At 36.7% G+C, this 24,561-nt stretch overlaps 1 protein-coding gene and 1 pseudogene across 1 annotated transcript; one reads left to right on the top strand and one right to left on the bottom strand.

Annotated features, from left to right (window-relative positions):
* Positions 1 to 539: 539 nt before the first annotated feature.
* Olfr872 (olfactory receptor 872) lies at positions 540 to 24,291 on the bottom strand. Its single transcript, NM_146560.2, has 2 exons — positions 24,211 to 24,291; positions 540 to 1,582 (listed from the first exon to the last, which is right to left on the bottom strand). Exons 1-2 carry the CDS (start codon positions 24,237 to 24,239, stop codon positions 640 to 642), a joined length of 972 nt encoding a protein of 323 aa, NP_666771.2. The 5' UTR covers positions 24,240 to 24,291; the 3' UTR covers positions 540 to 639.
* On the top strand, positions 8,565 to 8,660 carry Gm25425 (annotated as a pseudogene).
* Positions 24,292 to 24,561: the final 270 nt, after the last annotated feature.

Raw genomic sequence — 24,561 nt, 5'->3', positions numbered from 1 at the left:
TATTGTCTCTAGCTGGATCCATTTTTTCCCTGCAAATGATACAACTTATTCATCATGTCTGAAGAACATTTCATTGTATAAAAAGAATTTGCACATTTTCTTTATCCAATTCTCTATTTTTGAAAATATAGGTGCTTCTAAAATTTAGCTTTTGTGAGTAAAGCTGCAATAAAATTGAAATTATGGGAAATTGTTTCCATGACATGTTGAATTGTAGTTCTTTGCATAAGTACCCAGGAATTGTGGAGACGGACCATAAAGAAAATCAACTTTTAGTTTTCCTGGGGAAGGTCCATATCTTCAATAGTTACAGGAGTAGTTTAAATTTCCATGGTGATGTATAAATGTTCTCTTTTGTGCATATCTCTATTATAGTTTGTATTTGTTTCCATAATCCCTGACAATGTGGTTGAGATGAAATGGAGTATTGTTTTATCTGAGGGATGGTGAAGTTGAATGTTATTTATTAATTCATCAGTAGGTATTCTCATTCAATTTAATTAAAGACAAACTAAAGGAATATGCATTTAGGTATTGGTGGAGTGGAATGAAAGCCACAATAACAAAGAAGTTATAATTTCATGGATAAATTGTTGGGTTAAGAACTCAAACTCAAAAATGATAGAAGGTGTTATAAAATTACATTGCTCTTCTCTGCAGCTGCCAAAGAGCAGTTTTAATGTCCCTGTTCCTCAGGCTGTAGATGAAGGGATTAAGCATAGGTGTGACCACTGTGTACATCAGTGAAGCAATTGCACAGTTTTTAGGGGAATTCGATGCAGTTGAACCAATGTATACTCCAATGGATGTTCCATAAAATAAGCAAACAACTGACAGGTGAGACCCACAGGTGGAAAAGGCTTTATACTTTCCATCTTTTGTTGGAATTCTCAGGATGGAAGAAATAATTTTATAGTATGAGAAAATAATTCCTGTGGTTGAAAATAAACCAAAAAAGACACCAATAAAATGTATAACTATGTTTTTGGTGAACATTTCAGAACAGTTATGATTAAGAAGTTGTGAAGGGTCACAAAAGAAGTTAGAGATTTCCATGTCATTGAAATATGTAAATTGCAGTACAATCAAATTGTGCACCTGAGAGTCCACAAGACTGGCCAAAACAGATGCTAAAAGTAAGAATGCACAGAGGTTAGGATTCATAATGATTTTGTAATGCAGAGGGTGACAGATGGCTACAAACCTATCATAGGCCATTACAGTCAGAAGCATACTATCCATACATCCAAAAACTATAAACATGGACATCTGTGTTAGGCAGCTCACATAGGAGATGACTCTGCTTTGAGTTCCAATATCCCAAATCATCCTTGGGACTATAGTGGAGATCAAACAAATGTCAGACCAGGAAAGGTTGGAGAGAAAGAAATACATGGGGGTATGGAGGTGGAAGTCAGAGCACACGGCCAGAATGATGAGCAGATTTCCAAGCACTGTGACCATGTAGAAGGATAAAAACAGCACAAGTAGGAAAGGCTGTAGTTCTACATTCTCTGAGAGGCTCATGAGATGGAACTGTGAGACAACTGGTAGATTTTGTGCTTCTGTGTTGTTTGGACACCTTTAGAGATACAAAATTTATTGGAAAAGTATATGACATAATGTGTAATTATATTATGTTTTCAGAAGTAAAAGAAATAATTAAAAAAGGAAAACAATTTATCTTTTAAGTCCAACTTATTACAAGTAAAATGTTCTCACTTGAGGTCCATAGCTTCCAGCCTCAGGACAAGACCAATCTACAATTCTACATATTGGTTTCCATGCTGTAATCTCCTTTTATATAAGTATACTAGTAAGGAAGTAAACTTAACAGAGTGCTAAAACCCAGAACATGAGAAATCAGATGTTTAGGATCATGACAAAAATAAAGCAATCTTTTTTTTATGACACTGAGAAGGAAATAATATCTTTTCACTTTTAAAAATCATTACTACTGCAGCAAAAAAAAAAAAAAACAATAAAAATAGAATATAGCATATTTTTCTCAAGTCATAGGTAGCTACTTTATGAAAACACCAATTCTCTAAACTCTATTATTTTGTATCATAATTTACTGTGGTTCTTTTAGATAGTGAACATAAGTGTTAGAAGGGAACACTTCACATTTTCTACTAGATTAAGTAAGAAAACCTTCTGGGGGAAATCACCATCCCTGACTTCAAACTGTATTACCAGACAATAGTGATAAAGACCACATGGTATTTGAGGGGAACAGGAGAGAAACCCAGAGGACATGAGAATGAATGGAAATATGCAGCTTCTGGGGGTGGGAGACAGGGAGACCTTCTAGAAATTCCCAGAAATCTGGGCGGTGAGAGACTCTCAGGATACAATGGCGATGAACTTAACCAAAATGCCCAACAGTGGGTAGAAAGAACTTGAAGAGTCCACCTCCAATAGACAGGGTTTCAACTGGAGGGATGGGGTTACCAAGTGCAGTCAAAATTTATGACCCAAAAGTGTTCCTGTCTAAAAGAACTTCAGGGATAAGAACAGAGAAGAGACTGAAGTAAAGGCTGTCTATTGACCAGCTCATCTTGGGATTCATCTAATGGCAGGGGGTCACTATTACTGATGCTATGATGTGCTTACAGACTTGAGCCTGGCATGGCTGTCCTCTGAGAGACCCTACTAGCAGCTGACTGAGACAGATGCAGATACACCCAACCACTGTATGGAAGTTGGGAATCCCTATGGTTGAAGGATTGAAGGATCTGAAGGGGAGAGTGACCCCAAAGGAAGATCAGCAGTTTTAACTAGCTCAGCCCCCAGGGAGCTCTCAGAGATTGAGCCACCAACCAGGAGCATACTCGGGCAGGTCCGAGGCCCCAGGCACATATGTAGCAGAGGTCTGCCTGGTCTGGACTCAGTGGGAGAAGATGCGCTTAATTCTCTAGAGGCTTGAGGCCCCAGGGAAGGAGGAGACCTGGTGGTAGGAGAGGACCCTCTTGCAGGCAAGGGGGAGGAGGAATGGGATGAAGAACTGTGGGAGGGAGGACTGAGAGGGAGGAGCAATGACTGGAATATAACTAAATAAAAATAAGTAATTTAAAAGAATTTACTTTAAATCTAAACTATGTATAAGAAAAAAGAAATGAATGAGTTATAGATTCATCAAATCACTAAAATGAAGCCCAGAAGAATGAATCAAACTAAACATATTCATCATAAATTAGGAAGTTGAAATAGCAATAAAAATATTTCTAGCTGAAACTGTCCAGGGCCAGATAGATTGACAACTAATTTCTACCAGATGTTTATAGCAGAGAGGCAAATCTTAAATTATTTTTAAAAATATAGAAAGAAGAAACACTTCTGAACTCTTTCTATGAATCCAAAAAAGCAACACAAGGTAAAGGCTCACCAAAAAGGAAAACTAAAGAGCAATAAACCTGGTCAACATAGGTTTAAAAATGCTCAGTAAAATACTTACAAATAGAATATCAACACACATGAAAATAGCTTATTCACCATGATCCAGTTGGCTTTATCTAGAAGATGCAGGGATCTTCAACACATGTGTTCAATAAGTCAGATAAATAGTTTTAAAAACAAAAATCATACTATCATCTAAATAGATGCAGAAAAATCATGTGATAAATCTAATCTTTATTATGCTTTCATTATAAGGGTCCAAGAGAATGAAGGGAACACAGCTCAACATAATCAAAGCTATATATGAATCACGGTCAACATCATCCTAAATATATAAAAACATGAAGCAATCCCATTGATGTCAGGAATTAGAAAGGACTCACAATCATCCCCACTTCTCTGCATTGTGCTTGAAATGATAGCTGAAGCAAAAGAACACCAAATAGATACTAGGAAAATAAATCAAACTACTCCCTTTTTTCAGATAACATGATATTACATATTAGAAATCTCAAAACCTCCAACAAAAAGCATCTAGAAACAAACAAATTTAGCAGTGTGGTAGACAATAGAATCAACTTTCACTAATCAATAGCTATTCTATACAGCAACAACAAACACACAGAGAAAAAGACACCCCCCCCTTAGTTTAGAGAGTAAACTAAGCAGGAAGAATCTAACCAAGGAAGACATGTACCTCTACAATGAAAACTCCTGAAAGTAGGGAAATACACTAGAAAATGGAAATATAGTTCAAGCTCTTGAATTGGTTTAATTAATACTATGGAAATGTTCATTTTACCAAAAGCTATTTACAGATCCCATGCAATCCCAATCAAATCCTTCATCTATTCTTTTGCAGAGACAGAAAAAAAATCCTAAAATTAATATTATACCTTAAAAATCACAAGCAAGCCAAAAATATTACTGAGGGAAAAAACAGTGCTAGAAGGAGTTCAATTACAGATCTTAAGAAATACTACAAATCTATTGTAATACAAACAATATGGTACTGGCTTAAAAACAGACATGTAGTCCAATGTAACAAAATCAAAGACTCAAACATGAGCATATATAACTTTAGCCACATAATGTTTACAAGGACCCTAAAGTTATATGCTGGAAATAAAGCACCTTTAACAAATGGTGCTGGGAAAACTGGATGTCTACATGAAGAAGAATGTAGATGAAGATAGAATTGTATCTATGACCTTCCACACCAACTAACTCCAAAATGATGGAAGACCTAAGTGGAAAAAATGAAGTTGAATAGGCAGTGATATAGGAATAGGAAAGGACTTCTTGACTAGGACTCCATTTGACAAAGAACTAATGTCAACAATTGACAAATAGTACTTCTTGAAATGAAAAACTACACAGCTAAAGAAATACTCAACCATGTGAAAAAGAATCCCATAGAATGGGAATGAATATTTGCCAAATACACATCTGACTGAGTGTTATTATTCACAATATATATCCCCCAAATATACTGACCTCAAAACAAATAAAAACACAAATGACTTACTCAGAAAACGGGCCTGGGACCAGAAACATCCCCAAATGGCTAAGAAATATCTTAAAATGTTCTTCCTCCTTAGCAATTAGAAAAATGCAATTCAAAACAACTTTGAGGTTTAGTTTTACCCCAGTCAGAGAGGCAAAGATCAACAGAATAACTTGATAACAACTGCAGGAGGGAAAGCAGTAAAAAAAGGTCACTCATTGCAGTTGGTTTAAAAATTAGTGTGGAGAGTTCTCAAAAAACTAAAAATAAACCTACCATATGACCCACCTCTTTGCATATGCCTTGTTTATTGGACATTCTACCCCACAGATATTTGTTCATCATTTTCATTGTTAGTCTATTTACAATAGCTAGGGGATTTTTAAAAAAAGACTTAATGCTTACCAACTGCCAAATAGATGCTAAACATGTGCCTTTGGCATGAGCCCTCTACCATAGTGAACCTACTATTACTATGATGAATGTATATGGTATTAAATCAATTTATAACTTATCATTATTTTTTATGATTAAGTCATCTTCCAATCCTCAGTAGTGAAGTTTCTATTTGCAGTGGATGATGATCAACATGGAGACCTAGAATTGAACCAGGTACAGGGAATATGAATCTGTAGTATGGTCAACCCTAAATGAAACATATATATGGTATCACCTCACTCAAATGTTCACGGATCATTGTGGAAGTGTGTGCGGGGTTAAAAGTTTGTAAGGTTTAGAAGAAGTGGATGAAGTCACACACACACACACACACACACACACACACACACACACACACACACACACAGACACACACAGACACACACATTACCTTCTGGATATAGTGCAACAGTCGCACATAAACCTCTCGGCAGTTGTGACAACATGTATATCTTGTATAAGCCTTAGTAATGCCAAATCCTAGTATAGAGAAAATGGGCAGAAATTCAACCCTTAACTAAGGAGCTATTGACAATTCTTAGCTATTGGAATACTAAGGGCAATTTTTCTCTAAAAATGTAGTACATGATGAGTTTATCATGCTCCAGTGGAAGAATTCAAGAATATTTTGGGAGCACAAATTTGTCTTAATGAGGGAGAATGGACACACAGCTGGATGAGTGATGAAGAGGAATGGATCTCTGAAGAATCAGAGGAGGGAGCATGGTTATGATCAAAACACATTGTACAAAGTTCTCAAAGAACTAACAAAAAATTTCCTCCTGCATGTATGCCTTCAGGGCTGACCATTGAGTATTGGGTAATCAAATGGCATGTTCTTCTCTGAGGAAGATTATTTCTCCCACTTCTGGTATTCCTTAGTTGTTTGTAGTTCTTTGTGTAGGGCTGCTGAGACCTCCTGGGCTTTTCTCCTATACTTAGATATTTTGAAATATATGTCCAGAAGTAATGCAAAAAAAGGCATGAAATTGAAAATGAGCAATGGCTTCAAGGGAATAAAAAGAAGGGAGAAATGATGTAATTATAATTTTAAAAGGATAAAAGTAATAAAAGTTTTTGACCTCCAATTTTAGCATCTTTGGTCTGTTAATGCTACATTTTTTTCCTGATCAAATCCTTATTTATAGTTAAGAACTTGAGTTTCTGAGGCAGCTCTAAGCTTATGTTTAATTCCCAGTAACCCCATGCCATATCTATTATGTAGACTACTTTGTGTCATTGTTTCTCACTATGATTCAGTTTGGAAAATGTAAATGGAAAAAGTACAGGAAATGATGTAAACACTTCTGCACATTTTTCTTATTTTAAATTACCATTAAATGTATTAATTTTATCTGTGAGCATTTTGCCTGTATGTGTATACCTGGACTGGGAGTTAGAGATGTTTCTGAACTATTATGTGGGTGTTGGGAGCCAAAACAGGTTTCTTTACAAAAGCAAAAACTGCCCTTAATTGCGGAACCATCTGTTTTGTCCTTTCACTCACTTTTAAAATAGGTATAATAAATCATCTGCCTAAAAATGTTTTATCATCTTAATTGTTTTTATGTTTTAAAATAAAAAAAATATACATTTTGGTATATTATTTCTCTTCCCTCATTTCCCCCTGACTCCTCCCTAACCACCCTACTCTTTTGGTAAAAAACCTAAGCAAGCAAGCAAGTAAGCAAGCAAGCAAGCGAATAAAAGCCACCATAAAGAAAGATAAAAAACTCATATAGCTGTCTCTTGTGAGGCTATGCCAGTGTCTGGCAAACACAGAAGTGGATGCTCACAGTCATCTATTGGATGGAACACAGGGCCCCCAGTGGAGGAGCTAGAGAAAGTACCCAAGGAGCTGAAGCGGTCTGTAACCCTATAGGTGGAACAACAATATGAACTAACCAGTACCCCTAGAGCTTGTGTCTCTAGCTGGATATGTAGCAGAAGATGGCCTAATTGGCCATCATTGGGAGGAGAGGCCCTTGGTTTTGCAAAGAGTATATGCCCCAGTACAGGGGAATGCCAGGACCAGGAAGCGGGAGTGGGTGGGTCGGGGAGCAGGGTGGGGAGAGGGTATAGGGACTTTTGGGATAGCATTTGAAATGTAAATGAAGAAAATATCTAATAAAAAAGAAAGAGAAAAACTAAAACTAATCCAAACTAAAACAAGAATTATAAAGTAATTTTTGTATTTGCCAATTATTCTGGAGCATATGGGAATGGTTGATATATTCAGTATTACTTGTCTTAGTTAAGGTTTCCATTGTTGTGAAGTTACATTATGAACAAAACAACTCTTATAGAGGAAAACACTTAACTGGGGCTGCTTACAGATTCTGAGGTTTAGTCCATTGTCATGGCAGGAAGCATCACAACATTCAGGAAGAAGTGGGACTGGAGGAGTTGAAAGTTCTACATGTAGTTCCAAAGGCAGACAGCAGAAGACTAGCTTCCAGGCAGCTAGGAGAAGGGTCTCAAAGTCCATACTAAAGTGACACATTTTCTCCACCAAGGCTATACTTACTCCAACAAGATCACATCTAATAATGCCACTTCTTGAACCAAGCATATTCAAGTCACCACATTACTCCATTAAAGAAAAGGTTTTTTTTTCTCTCCCAGAAGCTATCAATTACAGATAGTTTCTTTTTCCATAATGAGACTTTGTGCCCACTTTTCCATTTTCTGTGCAAGTTTATCTGTTTTAAACTTGTTCAAGGTTTTGTATATGCAGAACTTTTAGAAGAACACAATTTTGATTTTAAGTTGCAGAGACTATTGTTGACCACTATCATTGATTTATGTATTCATCTGTGACTATTTTTAAAATATATACATGATTGTGAATTTTTTGCAATCTATTTGCAAACAATGCTTGGAAACAAGTATGCAAAATTCTTGATATTCCTTCTTTAATGTCAGAGAAGCAAACATTAGGATATTTTTTAACATTTAAGAAGAACATATTAATATTAACTCTTTACTGCTATGAGTAATATTTATTGCTTCCAAATACAGGATAATGATTATTTAATAATGAATCTTTAAGAAATATAATTTTGTAGACTTGGAATTACCCCTACAAAATTTAGTTGTTATAATCAATATGTTGATCTACTCACTTGACTTACAACAAACAAATATTTTTGGAATTTTGGGCTATAATTTTCTGTTAATATTTAAATAGTTTATTTTTAAAATAATTTTCATAATGTGACTGCTTTGGAAGCATATATACTAAGATTTGAATGATACAGAGAAGATTAGTATTGACTCTGTAAGGATGACACATAAATTCATCTTCCACATTTTTAGAACAGTAATTAAAAAATCATTTGTCATTAATATATCTTACCACCCATAGATTCAATTTTCTAACAAAAACACATGGGCTAACAAAATGGATGAAAAAACAGGATCCATCTTTCTGCTGCATGCAAGAAACACACCTTAGCAACAAAGATAGACATTCCATCAGAATAAAGGACTGGAAAAAGTTTTCCTAAGAAAACAGAAACAAGAAGCAAGCCATCGTAGTATCTGACAAAATAGATTTTCAACTAAAATTAATCAAAAGAGATGGGGAAGGACATTTCCTACTCATCAAAGGCAAAATCTTCCAAGATAAAGTCTTAATTGTAAATATTTTTGCAAGACCATCCATATTTATAAAAGAAACCTTACTAAAGCTTAAGTCACATAGTGAACCCCATGCATTAAGATTGGGAGACTTCAACCTCCTACTCTTACCAATGGATGGGCCACACAGACAGAAACTAAGCAGAAATATAAAACTGACTGAGGTTTGAATCAAATGGACCTAAAAGATATCTACATATAATAGTCCACCCAAAAAGAAAAGAATATACTTTATCCTCAGCACCTCATGAAACCTTCTTCAATTTTGACCATATACTTGGACACAAAGCAAGTCTCAGCAGACACAAAAAAACCCTGAAGTAACCTCCTGAATTTTATCAGAGCACCATTGATTAAGCTGTATTTCACAATAACTGAAACAACAGAAAGCCTACAATCCCATAGAAACTGAACATCTCTCTACTCTGTTACTATTGGTTGAAGGAAGAAATGAAGAAAGAAATCGAAGACCTTCTAGAATTCAATGAAAATGAATGCACAATATACCCAATATTATGGATCACAATGAAAGCACTGCTAAGAGGAAAGCTCATTGCACAAATTGACTGCATAAAGATATTAGTCTTTATTTTTAATAAGTGGCTAGTATTCCAATGTGGAGATATACCACATTTTCTTTACCCATTCTTCAGATGAGGGACATTTAAGTTGTTATAGTTTCTGGCTATTACAAATAAAGCTGCTTTGAACATAGTTGAACAAGGGTCCTTGTGGTATAGTGGGCCATCTTTTGGGTAGAACAATCCCCACTTGTTTTCAGAAACTGCCAAAATGATTTCCAAAGTGGTTGTACAAGCTTGCACTTCTACCAGCAATGGAGGAGTGTTTTCCTTGCACCACATTCTCACCAACATCTGCTATCACTTGAGTTTTTGATCTTAGCTATTCTGACAGGTAGAAGATGGAATCTAAGGATCTTTTGATTTGCATTTCCCTGATGACTAAGAATGTTGAATATTTCTTTAAGTGTTGCTCAGCCATTTGAGATTCCTGTGTTGAGAATTCTGTTTAACTTTGTACCCCATTTTTAAATTGAGTTATTTGTTTTTTTTTTTTGGTGCTTATTTTCATTTGTTTCCCAATCTTATGGCAGCCTTTATCTTACAGAAGCTTTTCAGTTTCATGAGGTCCCATTTATCAATTATTGATCTCAGAGCCTGAGGAATTAGTGTTGTGTTCAGGAAATTGCCTCCTGTATTGATAGATTTAAGGCTATTTCCTACTTTCTCTTTTATTAGATTTAGTGTATTATGTTTTATGTTGATGGCTTTGATCCATTTGGACTTGAGTTTGTGCAGGTTGATAATTATGTATCTATTTGTATCTTTTACATGCAAACATCCAGTTAAACAACATGAATTTTGCAGGTACATGGATGGAACTCAGGGTATCTTCCTGAGTGAGGTAATCCAGTGTCAGAAAGACACACATGGTATATATTCACTTATAAGTGGATATTAGCCATACAGCGTAGGATCAACAATGTTACAATCCACAGACCTAAAGAAATTGGGTAGTGAGGTTGTCCCAAGAGAGAATGCATGAATCTTACTCAAAAGAGGAATCTAAGTCTATCCACCAGAGGTAGATAAAGCAAGGGGACTGGGTAGGAGAGGGGGTAAAGAGGGGAATGGGGATTATGATCAGGTGTGGGGAGATAGGGCAGGGAGTGGGCTAGGAGTGAATGGAAATTGGTGGGGGGCATCTCTTGTAGCTAGCTGAAGACATAGGATGAGGGAGGATACAGGGAGTTGAGGTAGGTGATGCTAGCTGAGAATCCTACTAGAGGGAGATACAGAAGACTGAAGTAGCCACCTCTTGTAGCCATGAAGGACTCCAGATTAGGGAGCAGGAGATCAGTTCACACACAAAACCTTCATTCCAAAATTTGCCTTGCCTATAAGACATGCAGGTATAAAGATGGAACTGTGACTGAGGGAACAACTACCCCAACCTGAGACCCACCCCACATGAGAGAACCAACCTCTGACACTATTAGTGATATTCTTCTATGCTTTAAGAGAGGAACCTAGTATAACTGTCTCTTGAGAAGCTTCATCCAGCAGCAGGTAGAGTCAGATGCAGAGAGCCACAGCCAAACAGGTGGAGTTCAGGTGTCTTGTGGAAGAGTTAGGGATAGAAGTGAATAAGCTAGAGGGGTCAAGGATACCACAAGAAGACCTATTGAGTCAAATAACCTGGTGCTATGGGGGTTTGCATAGCCTGGGCTACCAACCAGGGAGTATATGGGAGCTGGTCCTAGATATTTGTAGCAAATGTGCAGCTTGGTTTTCATGTGGGTCAGCTAACAACTGGAGTGGGGAATATCTCTGTCTTCATTCCTTCCATTGATTCTACTTTCCCCTATCTGGACATCCTGGTTGGGCCTCAATGAGAGAGGATTCCCTAGTCCTGCTGTCACTAGATATCCCAGGGTAGCGTGGTACCCAAGCCATGCCTCCATTTTTCTGAGGAGAAGGGGAGGTGGCAATGGGGGAAGGGATTTGTCAAGGTTGGAATGGGAGGAGAGGAGGAAGCGAGATGTGATCAGGTTCTAAGGTGAAAAAAAAAACCCTAAATTATTTGAAAAAGAAAAAATTAGTGGGATCTCATACTAGTGACTTGACAGAACACATATAAGCTCTAAAAAAGAAGTAAACATATCTAAGAGGAGTAGATGGCACCAAAATTTAAAATATTGGCTAAAATCAATAAATTAGAAACAAAGAGAACAGAACCCCAAATGAAAGAGTTAGTGGAAGTTCTGAAGGAGCTGAAGGGGTTTTCAACTCCATAGGAAGAACAATATCAACCAGACTTTCCAGAGCACTCAGGGACTAAATTGCCAAACAAAGTGTACACACAGAGGGACACGTGGCTCCAGCTGCATATGTAGCAGAGGATGGCCTTATCTGGCATCAATGGGAGGGGACACCCTTGGTCCTGTGGAGGATAGCTGCTCAAGTATAGGAAAATGCTAGAGCAGTGAGGCAGGAGTGGGTGGGTGGGTGAGCACTCTCATAGAAGCAAGGGGGAGTGGGAATGGGATAGGGGGCTGTGGAGGGGAAACTGGGACGGGGATGACATTTGAAAAGTAAATAAATAAAATAACTAATAAAAAAGAGAACACGAGAAGCTAACAGCTTCTGGGACAGGCCAAAGCAACACAGCTTCTGAGAAAGGTCCTGTTTTGGACCTTCATCTTAGGCCAGGAGGAGGTCCAAACGCCAGATATCTGTGCACCTTCCCTGTAAGAGGAGAGCTTGCCAGCAGAGACTGCTCTGACCACTGAAACTCAGAGGAGAGATCTAGTCTCCCAGGACTGCTGATAGAGGGTAACAGAATCACCAGAGGAACAATCTCTAAACAGAGAAAACTATAACAACTAACTCCAGAGATTACCAGATGGTGAAAGGTAAACGTAAGAATCTTACTAACAGAAACCAAGACAACTCACCATCATCAGAACCCAGCACTCCCACTTTGCCCAGTCCAGGGCACCCCGACACACCCAAAAAGCTAGACCCAGATTTAAAAGCATATCTCAAGATGATGGTAGAGGACTTCAAGAAGGACTTTAATAACTCACTTAAAGAAATACAGGAGAACACTGCTAAACAGGTAGAAGACATTAAAGAGGAAGCACAAAAATCCCTTAAAGAATTGCAGGAAAACACAACCAAACAGGTGATGGAATTGAATAAACCATCCAAGACCTAGAAAGGAAAGTAGACACAATAAAGAAAACCCAAAGTGAGGCAACACTGGAGATAGAAACCCTAGGAAAGAAATCTGGAACCATAGATGCAAGCATCAGCAACAGAATACAGAGATGGAAGAGAGAATCTCAGGTGCAGAGGATTCCATAGAGAACATCGGCACAACAATCAAAGAAAATGGAAAATGCAAAAAGATCCTAACTCAAAACATCCAGGAAATCCAGGACACAATGAGAAGACCAAACCTACGGATAATAGGAGTAGATGAGAATGAAGACTTTCAACTCAAAGTACCAGCAAATATCTTCAACAAAATTATAGAAGAAAACTTCCCAAATCTAAAGGAAGAGATGTCCATGAACATACAAGAAGCTTACAGAACTCCAGATAGACTGGACCAGAAAAGAAATTCCTCCTGACACATAATAATCGGAACAACAAATGCATTAAATAAAGATAGAATACAAAAAGCAGTAAGGGAAAAAGGTCAAGTAACATATAAAGGCAAGCCTATCAGAATTACACCAGATTTTTCGACAGAGACTATGAAATCCAGAAGAGCCTGGACAGACACTAAGAAAACACAAATTCCATCCCAGGCTACTATACCCAGCCAAACTCTCAATTACCATAGATGGAGAAACCAAAGTATTCCATGAAAAAACCAAATTCACACACTATTTTTCCATGAATCCAGCCCTTCAAAGGATAATAACAGAGAGAAAAAACAAAAAACAATACAAGGACAGAAACCATGCCATAGAAAAAATAAGAAGGTAATTCCTCAACAAACCTAAAAGAAAGACAGCCACAAGAACAGAACGCCAACTTGAACAACAAAAATAACAGGAAGCAACCATTACTTTTCCTTAATATCTCTTAATATCAATGGACTCAACTCCCCAATAAAAAGACATAGATTAACAAACTGGCTACACAAACAAGACCCAACATTTTGCTTTTTACAGGAATCTCATCTCAGAGAAAAAGATAGACACTACCTCAGAATGAAAGGCTGGAAAACAATTTTCCAAGTAAATGGTATGAAGAAACAAGCTGGAGTAGCCATTCTAATATCTAATAAAATCAACTTCCAACCCAAAGTCATCAAAAAAGACAAGGAGGGGCACTACATACTCATCAAAGGTAAAATCCTCCAAGAGGAACTATCAATTCTGAATATCTATGCTCCAAATACAAGGGCAGGCACATTCATTAAAGAAACTTTAGTAAAGCTCAAAGCACCCATTGAACCTCACACAATAATAGTGGGAGACTTCAACACACCACTTTCACTAATGGACAGATCATGGAAACAGAAACTATACAGGAACACAGTGAAACTAACAGAAGTGATGAAACAAATGGACTTAACAGATATCTACAGAACATTTTATCCTAAAACAAAAGGTTATATCTTCTTCTCAGCACCGCATGGTACCTTCTCCAAAATTGACCACATAATTGGTCACAAAACAAGCCTCAACATATACAAAAATATTGAAATTGTCCATGCAACCTATCAGATCACCATGGACTAAGGCTGATCTTCAATAAGAAAATAAATAATAGAAAGCCAACATTCACGTGGAAACTGAACAATACTCTTCTCAATGATACCTTGGTCAAGGAAGGAATAAAGAAAGAAATTAAGGACTTTTTAGAGTTTAATGAAAATGAAGCCACAACATACCCAAACTTATGAGACACAATGAAAGCATTTCTAAGAGGAAAACTCATAGCTCTGAGTGCCTCCAAAAATAAACTAGAGAGAGCACACATTAGCAGCTTGACAACACACCTAAAAGCTCTAGAACAAAAGGAAGCAAATTCACCCAAGAGGAGTAGACGGCAGGAAATAATCAAACTCGGGGGGCGAAAGCAACCAAGTGGAAACAAGAAGAACTATCAAAGAATCAACCAATTGAGGAGCTGATTCTTTGAGAGAATCAACAAAATAGATAAAACCTTAGCCACACTCACTAGAGGCCACAGGGAAAGCATCCTAATTAACAAAATCAGAAATGAAAAGGGAGACATAACAACAGATCCTGAAGAAATCCAAAACACCATCAGATCCTTCTACAAAAGGCTATACTCAACAAAACTAGAGAACCTGGATGAAATGGACAAGTTTCTAGACAGATACCAGGTACCAAAGTTAAATCAAGATCAGGTTAATGATCTAAACAGTCCTATATCCCCTAAAGAAATAGAAGCAGTCATTAATACTTTCCCAAACAAACAAAAAAAAAAAAAAGCCCAGGACCAGATGGGTTTAGTGCAGAGTTCTATCAGACCTTCAAAGAAGATCTAATCCCAGTTCTTCACAAACTATTCCACAAAATAGAAACAGAAGGTAGTCTACCCAACTCATTCTATGAAGCCACAATTACTCTGATACCTAAACCACAAAAAGACCCAACAAAGATAGAGAACTTCAACCAATATCCCTTATGAATATTGATGCAAAAATACTCAATAAAACTCTTGCTAACCAAATCCAAGAACACATTAAAACAATCATCCATCCTGACCAAGTAGGTTTCATTCTAGGGATGTAGGAATGCTTTAATATATGGAAATCCATCAATGTAATCCATTATATAAACATACTCAAAGACAAAAACCACATGATCATCTACTTAGACGAGAGAAAGCATTTGACAAGATCCAACACCCATTCATGATAAAAGTCTTGGAAAGATCAGGAATTTAAGGCCCATACCTAACCATGATAAAAGCAATCTACAGCAAACCAGTAGCCAACATCAAAGTAAATGGTGAGAAGCTGGAAGCAATCCCACTAAAATCAGGGACTAGACAAGGCTGTCCACTCTCTCCCTACCTATTCAACATTGTACTTGAAGTCCTAGCCAGAACAATTAGACAACAAAAGGAGATCAAGGGGATACAAATTGGAAAAGATGAAGTCAAAATATCACTTTTTGCAGATGATATGATAGTATATATAAGTGACCTTAAAAATTCCACCAAAGAACTCCTAAGCCTGATAAACAGCTTCAGTGAAGTAGCTGGATATAACATTAACTCAAGCAAGTCAATGGCCTTTCTGTACACAAAGGATAAACAGGATGAGAAAGAAATTAGGGAAACAACACCCTTCTCAATAGTCACAAATAATATAAAATACCTTGGCGTGACTCTAACTAAGGAAGTGAAAGTACAGTATGATAAGAACTTCAAGTCTCTAAAGAAAGAAATTAAAGATCTCAGAAGATGGAAAGATCTCCCATGCTCATGGATTGGCAGGATCAATAGAGTAAAAATGACTATCTTGCCAAAAGCAATCTACAGATTCAATGCAATCCCCATCAAAATTCCAACTCAATTCTTCAACGAATTAGAAAGGGCAACTTGCAAATTCGTCTAGGATAGCAAAAACTCTTCTCAACAATAAAAGAATGTCTGGTGGAATCACCATGCCTGACCAAAAGCTGTACTACAGAGCAATTGTGGAAGAAAAAAAAACTGCATGGTACTGGTATAGCAACAGACAGGTAGACCAATGGAATAGAATTGAAGACCCAGAAATGAACCCACAGCTATGGTCACTTGATCTTTGACAAGGGAGCTAAAACCATCCAGTGGAAAAAAAGACAGCATTTTCAACAAATGGTGCTGGCACAACTGGCTGTTATCATGTAGAAGAATGCGAATTGATCCATTTCTATCTCCTTGTACTAAGGTCAAATGTAAGTGAATTAAGGAACTCCACATAAAACCAGAGACACTGAAACTTATATAGAAGAAAGTAGGGAATAGCCTCGAAGATATGGGTACAGGGGGAAAATTCCTGAATAGAACAGCAATGGCTTATGCTGTAAGATCGAGAATCGATAAATGGGACCTCATAAAGTTGCAAATTTTTGCAAGGCAAAAGACACCGTCAATTATACAGAAAGACTACCAACAGATTGGGAAAGGATCTTTACTTATCCCAAATCAGATAGGGGACTAATATCCAATATATATAAAGAACTCAAGAAGGTGGACTCCAGAAAGTCAAATAACCCCATTAAAAAATGGGGCTCAGAGCTGAACAAAGAATTCTCACCTGAGGAATACCGAATGGCAGAGAAGCACTTGAAAAAATGTTCAACATCCTTAATCATCTGGGAAATGCAAATCAAAACAACCCTGAGAGTCCACCTCACACTAGTCAGAATGGCTAAGATCAAAAATTCAGGTGACAGCAGATGATGGCGAGGATGTGGAGAAAGAGGAACACTCCTCCATTGTTGTTGGGATTGCAAGCTTGTACAACCACTCTGGAAAGCAGTCTGGCGGTTCCTCAGTAAATTGGACATAGTACTACTGGAGGATCCCGCAATACCTCTCCTGGGCATATATTCAGAAGACGTCCTATCCAGTAAGAAGGACACATGCTCCACCATGTTAGTAGCAGCCTTATTTATAATAGCCAGAAGCTGGAAATCCCAGATGTTCCTCAACAGAGGAATGGATACAGAAAATGTGGTACATTTACACAATGGAGTACTACTCAGCTATTAAAAAGAATGAATTTATGAAATTCCTAGCCAAATGGATGGACCTGGAGGGCATCATCCTGAGTGAGGTAACCCAATCACAAAGAAACTCACACAATATGTACTCACTGATAAGTGGATATTAGTCCAGAAACTTAGGATACACAAGATATAAGATACAATTTATTAAACTCAGCAAACTCAAGAAGAACGAAGACCAAAGTGTGGACACTTTGCCCCTTCTTAGAATTTGGAACAAAACACCCATGCAACAAGTTACAGAGACAAAATTTGGTGCTGTGATGAAAGGATGGACCATCTAGTGATTGCCTTATCCGGGGATCCATCCCATAATCAGCTTCCAAATGTTGACACCATTGCATACACTAGCAAGATTTTGCTGAAAGGACCCAGATAGAGCTGTCTCTTGTGAGACTATGCCGGGGCCTAGCAAACACAGAAGTGAATGCTCACAGTCTGCTATTGGAGAAATCTCAGAGCCCCCAATGGAGAGCTAGAGAAAGTACCCAAGGAGCTAAAGGGATCTGCAACCCTATAGGTGGAACAACATTATGAACTAACCAGTACCCCGGAGCTCTGGACTCTAGCTGCATATGTATCAAAAGATGGCCTAGTTGGCCATCACTGAAAAGAGAGGCCCGTTGGACTTGCAAACTTTATATGCCCCAGTACAGGGGAACGCCAGGGCCAAAAAGCGGGAGTGGGTGGGTAGGTGAGTGGGGTGGGTGGGTATGGGGGACTTTTGGGATAGCATTGGATATGTAAATGAGGAAAATACCTAATAAAAAAGAAAAAAAAAGAGAACACTACAAAGCATCAAAAAAACAAAACAAAAGAAAGCAAAACAAAACAAAACCCAAAAAACAAAAAAACCACCTCACAGCAAAAACAAAACAAAAACAAACAAAAAACCAACAAAACAAAACAAAACAAAACCCAACCAACCAAAAAAACCACGAGCTGGCTCTTTGAGAAAATCATCAATATAGAGAAATTCTTATCCAAACTAACTAAAATGCAGAGGGAAAAAAAACCAAAAACCAACAACCAAAAACCAAAAACCAGACCAAACCAAAAACCAAACCAAACCATACCAACCATACCAACCAACCAACCAACCAACCAACCAACCAACCAACCAAACAAACAAACAACCAAACAAACAACCAACCAAACAAACAAGACACAGAGCAATGTATGAAAGAGGAATGTTACCTTGTAGTTCCTTGGAGTTTGTTCTGTGACAAATAAACTACTTAACATTGTAATAGACATTAAAATTAAACAAACAAACAAACAAACAAACAAACCAAAACAAAACAACAAAGAAAACAAAACAAAACCCAACTGCCACCACCACCATCAACAACAACAACAACAACAAAAAAACAAAAGTAAAAACAAGTCAACAAAATCAGAAATTAAACAGGGACATAACAACCAACATAGAGAAAATCCAAAGAATATGTCTTACTTCAAAGATATGTAATCCTTTGGGTATATGCCCAGGAATGGTATAGTCAAAGAGTTCACATGGAGGTTCCCATTGCTCCAGTCACATATGTAGCAGTGGATGACCTTGTAGAACATCAATAGGGGGAGAAGCCCTTGGTCCTGGGAAGGCTTGATGTCCCAGGGTAGGGGAATGTCATGGTGGGGAGTTGGGAGTGGGTGGGTGTTCACCCTCATAGAAGCGGGGGAAGGGAGGATAGGATAGGGGGATTCTGGAGGGGAAACCAGGAAAGAGGCTAACATTTGAAATGTAAATATATAAAATATCCAATAAAAATATAATCCAAAAAAATTGGAAAACGTGAATGATTTTGATTATTTTCTTGAAAAGTACCACTTACCAACATTAAATCAGGATCAGTTAAACATTTTAAATAGTCTTATAATCCCTAAGAAAATACAAGCAGTCATTAAAAATCTCTGAACCAATGATGGTCTAGTTGGCCATCATTGGGAAGAGAAGCCCTTAGGTCTTGCAAACTTTATATGCCCCAGTACAGGGGAACGCCAAGGGCCAAGAAGTGAGAGTGGGTGCGTAGGGGAGCAGGGCAGGGGGAGGGTATAGGGAACTTTCGGGATAGCATTTGAAATGTAAATAAAATATCTAATAAAATCTCTCTCTATATATATTTTATTATTTTTTTTAAATTTTTTTTTTTAAATCTCTGAACCAAAAAAGCCTGTGGCCAGATGGTTTTAGTGTAGAATTTAGGCAGACTTTCAAAGAAGAGATAATACCAAAATTACTCAAGCGAGTCCACAAGATAGAAATAGAAGGAATACTGCCACGTTCATTTTATGAAGCCAGAGTCATTCTGATATCTAAACCATACACAGAGTCAACCACAAAAGAGAATTGCAGACCAAACTCCCTTATAAACATTGATGCAAAAATATTCAATAAAATATTTGCAAATTGAATTCAAGGACACATCAAAAATATCCTCCACCATAATCAAGTAGACTTAATACCAGAGAAGCAGGGCTAGTATGACATATGAAAAATCATAAATATATTCCACCCTATAAACAAACTGAGAGAATAAAAACATTTGACAAAATCAATCACCTTTTATGATAAGTCTTGGAGATATGTGGGAAACAAGACTCATACCTAAACACAATAAAGTCAATATACTGCAAGACCTAGGTCCTTGGCACATAGGCAACAATTGTACAGCTTGGTCTTCATGTAGGACTCCTAACAGCAGGAGCAGTGGCTGTATCTGACTCTGCTGCCCATTTATGGGCCCCTTACCCTAACTGGGCTGCCCTGAATAGCCACAATATGAGAAGATGCACCTAGTCCTACTGCAACTTTGACAGGCCAAGGTTGGCTGATACCCATGTGAGGTCTTCATTTTACTGAGCATTTTCTGAGGAGAAACGGATGTTGGGAATATGGTGGGAAGATGAGGTGAGAGGGAGGCTCTGTGGGGACAGGAGGGAGGGGAAGCTAAGATTGGATGTAAAGTAAATAAATTAATTAGTTAAAAAAGATTAAAACAACATCAACAACAACAACTTCTATAGCAATTACATGAAATTTTCTTGTTTCTAACCCTACCCCCAGAACTCCAGTTACAGGCAAATGCTACCATTTCCACCAGTTTACACGGGTCTTGGATATTCAAACTCAGGTTCTCACACTGAGCATTCTCCTTAGCCTCCTTCCAAAATTTTTTATTCTTTTGTTTTATTGAGATTTGCCTGTATATTATGGTTTCTGGTTTACTGTTTTTATGTGTTTTGTGTATGTTTCTTTTCCTTCCTTCCTTCCTTCCTTTCTTCCTTCCTTCCTTCCTTCCTTCCTTCCTTCCTTCCTTCCTTCCTTCCTTCCTCCCTCCCTCCCTCCCTCCCTTCCTCCCTTCCATCTTTCCTTTTCTTTCTATTCTGTTTTTGTTTTGTTTTGTTTATGATTCACTGTTGTCATGTTAGCATTCCAAAGAGAGAGAAACTGTAGAGTTGGGTGGGTAGTTAGGTTGGAAGAATCTGGGAGGAGGGGGGATGACAACTATAACTAGATTAAAGTTTATGAAAATAAAAATTTCAATAAAAAGTTTTGAGACTTTCTCTTAATATAATACAACCAACAATAGATGTTTGATTCCAGTATTACAAACGTTTGTTACTCCTCAAAATCTCAATAGTGGGTACTTACATATCTTATTCTATATAGATGTTATGCCTAAAATCTATTTAGTAATAATTGTGCTTTGGTAACTCACTAAGAAATTCCATCTTTCATGAGGAAGGATATTTCTATTTTACTTTAGAAGACCAGATAGAAGTCAGGATGTAAGTAATTTAGTCCCATGTATTTGAACTTGTAGTGTATGGGGCTCAATGTTTAGTTTATCTGTAAGTCTACCTCCATGTGTTTATACTAAAGAATATTGCCCATCTGCACAATATGGCTGGGTAGCCCCTAAAGATAGGAAAATATCACCAGTGTGTTTATCTTACTTTCAGAATTCTATTAACATGATAATATAAACTTAAAATATCATCGAAGATATTACTGTATAAGATTTTATGATACCTGAGATATTTGTTGTGAGTATACACTGTATATTGAACACTTTTCACCCATTTCCCACCCTCATTTGTCCTGTTTTTTCTTATATAGTTTCAGTACTGATTTCATATTGTGTGCATGTACTTGATTTTATACACATATAAAATCTAGGGGCAAGAAATGCAAGGAATTACAAATGTTGGTAATTACTGGTAAAACTGAACATGCCTTAAATTTTTTATTGAAAAAATTATATTTTTCTGAGACTGGCATAATTTGCTTAATATGATCTCTAGTTGCGTTTTATTCTCTTCCAAATAACACAGTCTTGTTATGTTATTGCTGAAAAAATTAATCATACACATACCAGATTTTCTTTATCTATTCCTCTGCTGGGTACTTAGGCTGCTTCCATAACTTTCCTATTGTGAATAATAACCAAAACTGATATGTGTCTATCTGATGTCATGATTTGGAGTGCTTTGGGTAAATATCTGTTAGTGATATAGTTGAATTATATGATAAATCTATTGTTAGTTATTTAAAGAACCTTTATACTTATTTTCATATTGGCTAAACTATTTTGCCCCATAAGTAGGAAATAAGAGTTTTGATGGACATGATTTTTAAAGGCATCAGTGCTCAGTCTGATAAGATATTCTAAAATATGTCTTAGACCAAGTAGTAAAGTTCACCTATCTATTTTTCTGCCTGTTAAAGGTTCTTATGCCTGTCAAAATCCATGTCATGAACTTTGAATATACGAGTGTTATAATGCCTTCAATGATAAGATTAAAATTCTTGCTTCTATTCTTATGTGGATATTTTTAGGAGATGAAAATATAGAAAAGAAGTGCCTAATGTTTTGAAGTCATACTGATTATGAACAATGTTTGTAAGCCAATAAAGGCTCTATTTAATGTTGACCTGTTATTTTTGAAACATCTTTTGTGTTAGACATAGTATTAGCTTGGGGAAATGAAAAGGAAATATATATAATTATTGTCTTAAATTTTTTTAAAGATTGCTCATATATAAAGGAAAAGTGAAAGTTTCATCACATAAATGGAAAATAATATTTTGGGTTGCGAGGTATTTTATTTGAATTTTATGAAGTTTAGTCTCACCCTATTTTTATTCTTCACAATATATAAATATTTTGCCAATAACTAGTCACACACTTGATTTTCCCATTTTCTCTTGCTTTTCAATGCAGTTGTACTTACTAGGAATTGTCACATATAAATTGTTCCATATAAATACATCAAGTCTTAGAAATATTATCAGCTTCCAAGCATTATAGAAATAATAAATAAAGATAAATTTAAAATTAAATCATTTCTTGGTCTGATGGAATAAAGTTTTTCAGTTTTTTTCATCAATTGCAAAAGTTTTTTTTTCTTAGTTATTGCCTTTTAGAACAGTATAAAATAGAATTTATCAGCATTACTGCTTGCAGGATGTGAACTAGGCAGTAGTACATGTAATGTATCATCAAAGTTATATGCTAAATACATGAAAGCCCAAGTGTTTTAGATTAATATTCTTTCATTTTCTTTAAGTCTTCAGATTACAATGTAATTACATCATTTTACCCCTCCTATCTCTTTATAGGCCCTCTCACATACCCCTTCTTGTTCCTTTTCAAATTCACAGCCTATTCTCCCTCTCCCTCCCCTCTATCTCTCTCCCTCCCTCTCTCTCCCTCTCCCTCTCCTGTTCCCTTCTCTCTCTCTCTCTCTCTCTCTCTCTCTCTCTCTCTCTCTCTCTCTCTCTCTCTCTCCTAAATTTATAAGTACAATCTGCTCAGCCTGTACAATCTTACTTGTATATACACTTACAGGGATTACATTTTGGTATTGTTTCTTAGCCCATCTGAAGCATGTTTTGTTTTTTTATTAGTTTTGAATTTTAGAGGTTATGTTGGCATATCCATCTAAAACATGTATTATAATACTATCTAGCCTTCTGAATAGAATATAATGGTAATCTGATATGATGTTATGATACAATGGGATATCTTTTGAATGGAGGAAGATATGGACAATTTCAAGGCTATCCTGGAGGCCAGGGAAAATCTGCCTTGAATTACTATGTTACTATTTCTTTGTGTTCTTTGCCTGTGATACATGGCTATCATTCTTTTTGTGGAAGTAGTTAATGTCTCCCACTGTGGTGTATGAGGAATTCCAAAAGGGAAAACATGAAATTTTTGTATTTACAAGAAATGAAACACATATGAGGTTATTATTGGGAATAACTAAGCAAGACCCTTCTGAAAAAAAGTCCCATGTCAATAATTAGGTGATCCACTTCAAACACATATTACTACATTTTTGGGTTCAATTCTCTCATGTAAAACTGATATAAAGGCTGTACTTTCTGTTTTCTAGAAAACAAACTGGTAATTGACAAAGTGGAGGTTATTAGGTAAATAAAGAGAAATAAGCTATGTGGGATGCACTGACCAGAGTCCAGAGCTCAAAATCCTTTAGCAATCGTTTCAGATGCCACTGTTGCTCTCCTTTACTTTCTATGCTTCCTCAACTTCATAATAACAGAATTTCTTATGAAACAATTTTGAGGGACTCATAGGATGACTATCGGAAATAAACATGATACTGTGGTTGTTCAACTTCCTCTTTTTTTCTCTCATATTCATAATATTGTAAGATGGCTTTAAAAAGAGCCTTTACTTTTACTTTTGGTGTCTGAGATGTCTTTCACAAATACAGTCCATGGGGAATGAAATAAAATTCAATTAATAATCAGCCCACTTTAATACAATACATAGCATAAATTAACAAATCATCATTGAAGAAAATTTATAGGACAGTTTCCTCTCATCAAGTTTTCTCTTATGAGGAGATATCAATATTTCCAAGGGCTCTTTCTCTATTATCCACCCCTTTCAGCACTTACTTATTTAAGCTTATTCTTTGCTGGGTCATGACCAAGATCCAAAGTAACTCCTTTGTCTTGTTCCATGTAAGGTTCTGGTTCCTTTCAAAGGCTTGATGTAAATAAATACTGAAATAATCCCCTGATGCATTCATCCACTAGTGAAGAATGAACTTTAGTACCCCCAACTGTACTTCAACCTTGACATTGAAAGTTTGATGGCCTGGAGTAATTATTGACTCTTTTATGACCTTGGAGATAGAATGCCCAGAGCTCCTAATTACACAAATTAGTTTACAATATTATATTCTCTCAGAGAGTTTTAATATTAGAATTTTTTAAAAAGTAAGAAAAAAAAACCACTTAACTGAA

This window comes from Mus musculus, chromosome 9, assembly GCF_000001635.26.
Source record: "Mus musculus strain C57BL/6J chromosome 9, GRCm38.p6 C57BL/6J".
NCBI lineage: Eukaryota > Metazoa > Chordata > Mammalia > Rodentia > Muridae > Mus > Mus musculus.
The sequence above is the reverse complement of the archived record's forward strand: the minus strand, read 5'-3'. Positions and strand labels throughout refer to the sequence as shown.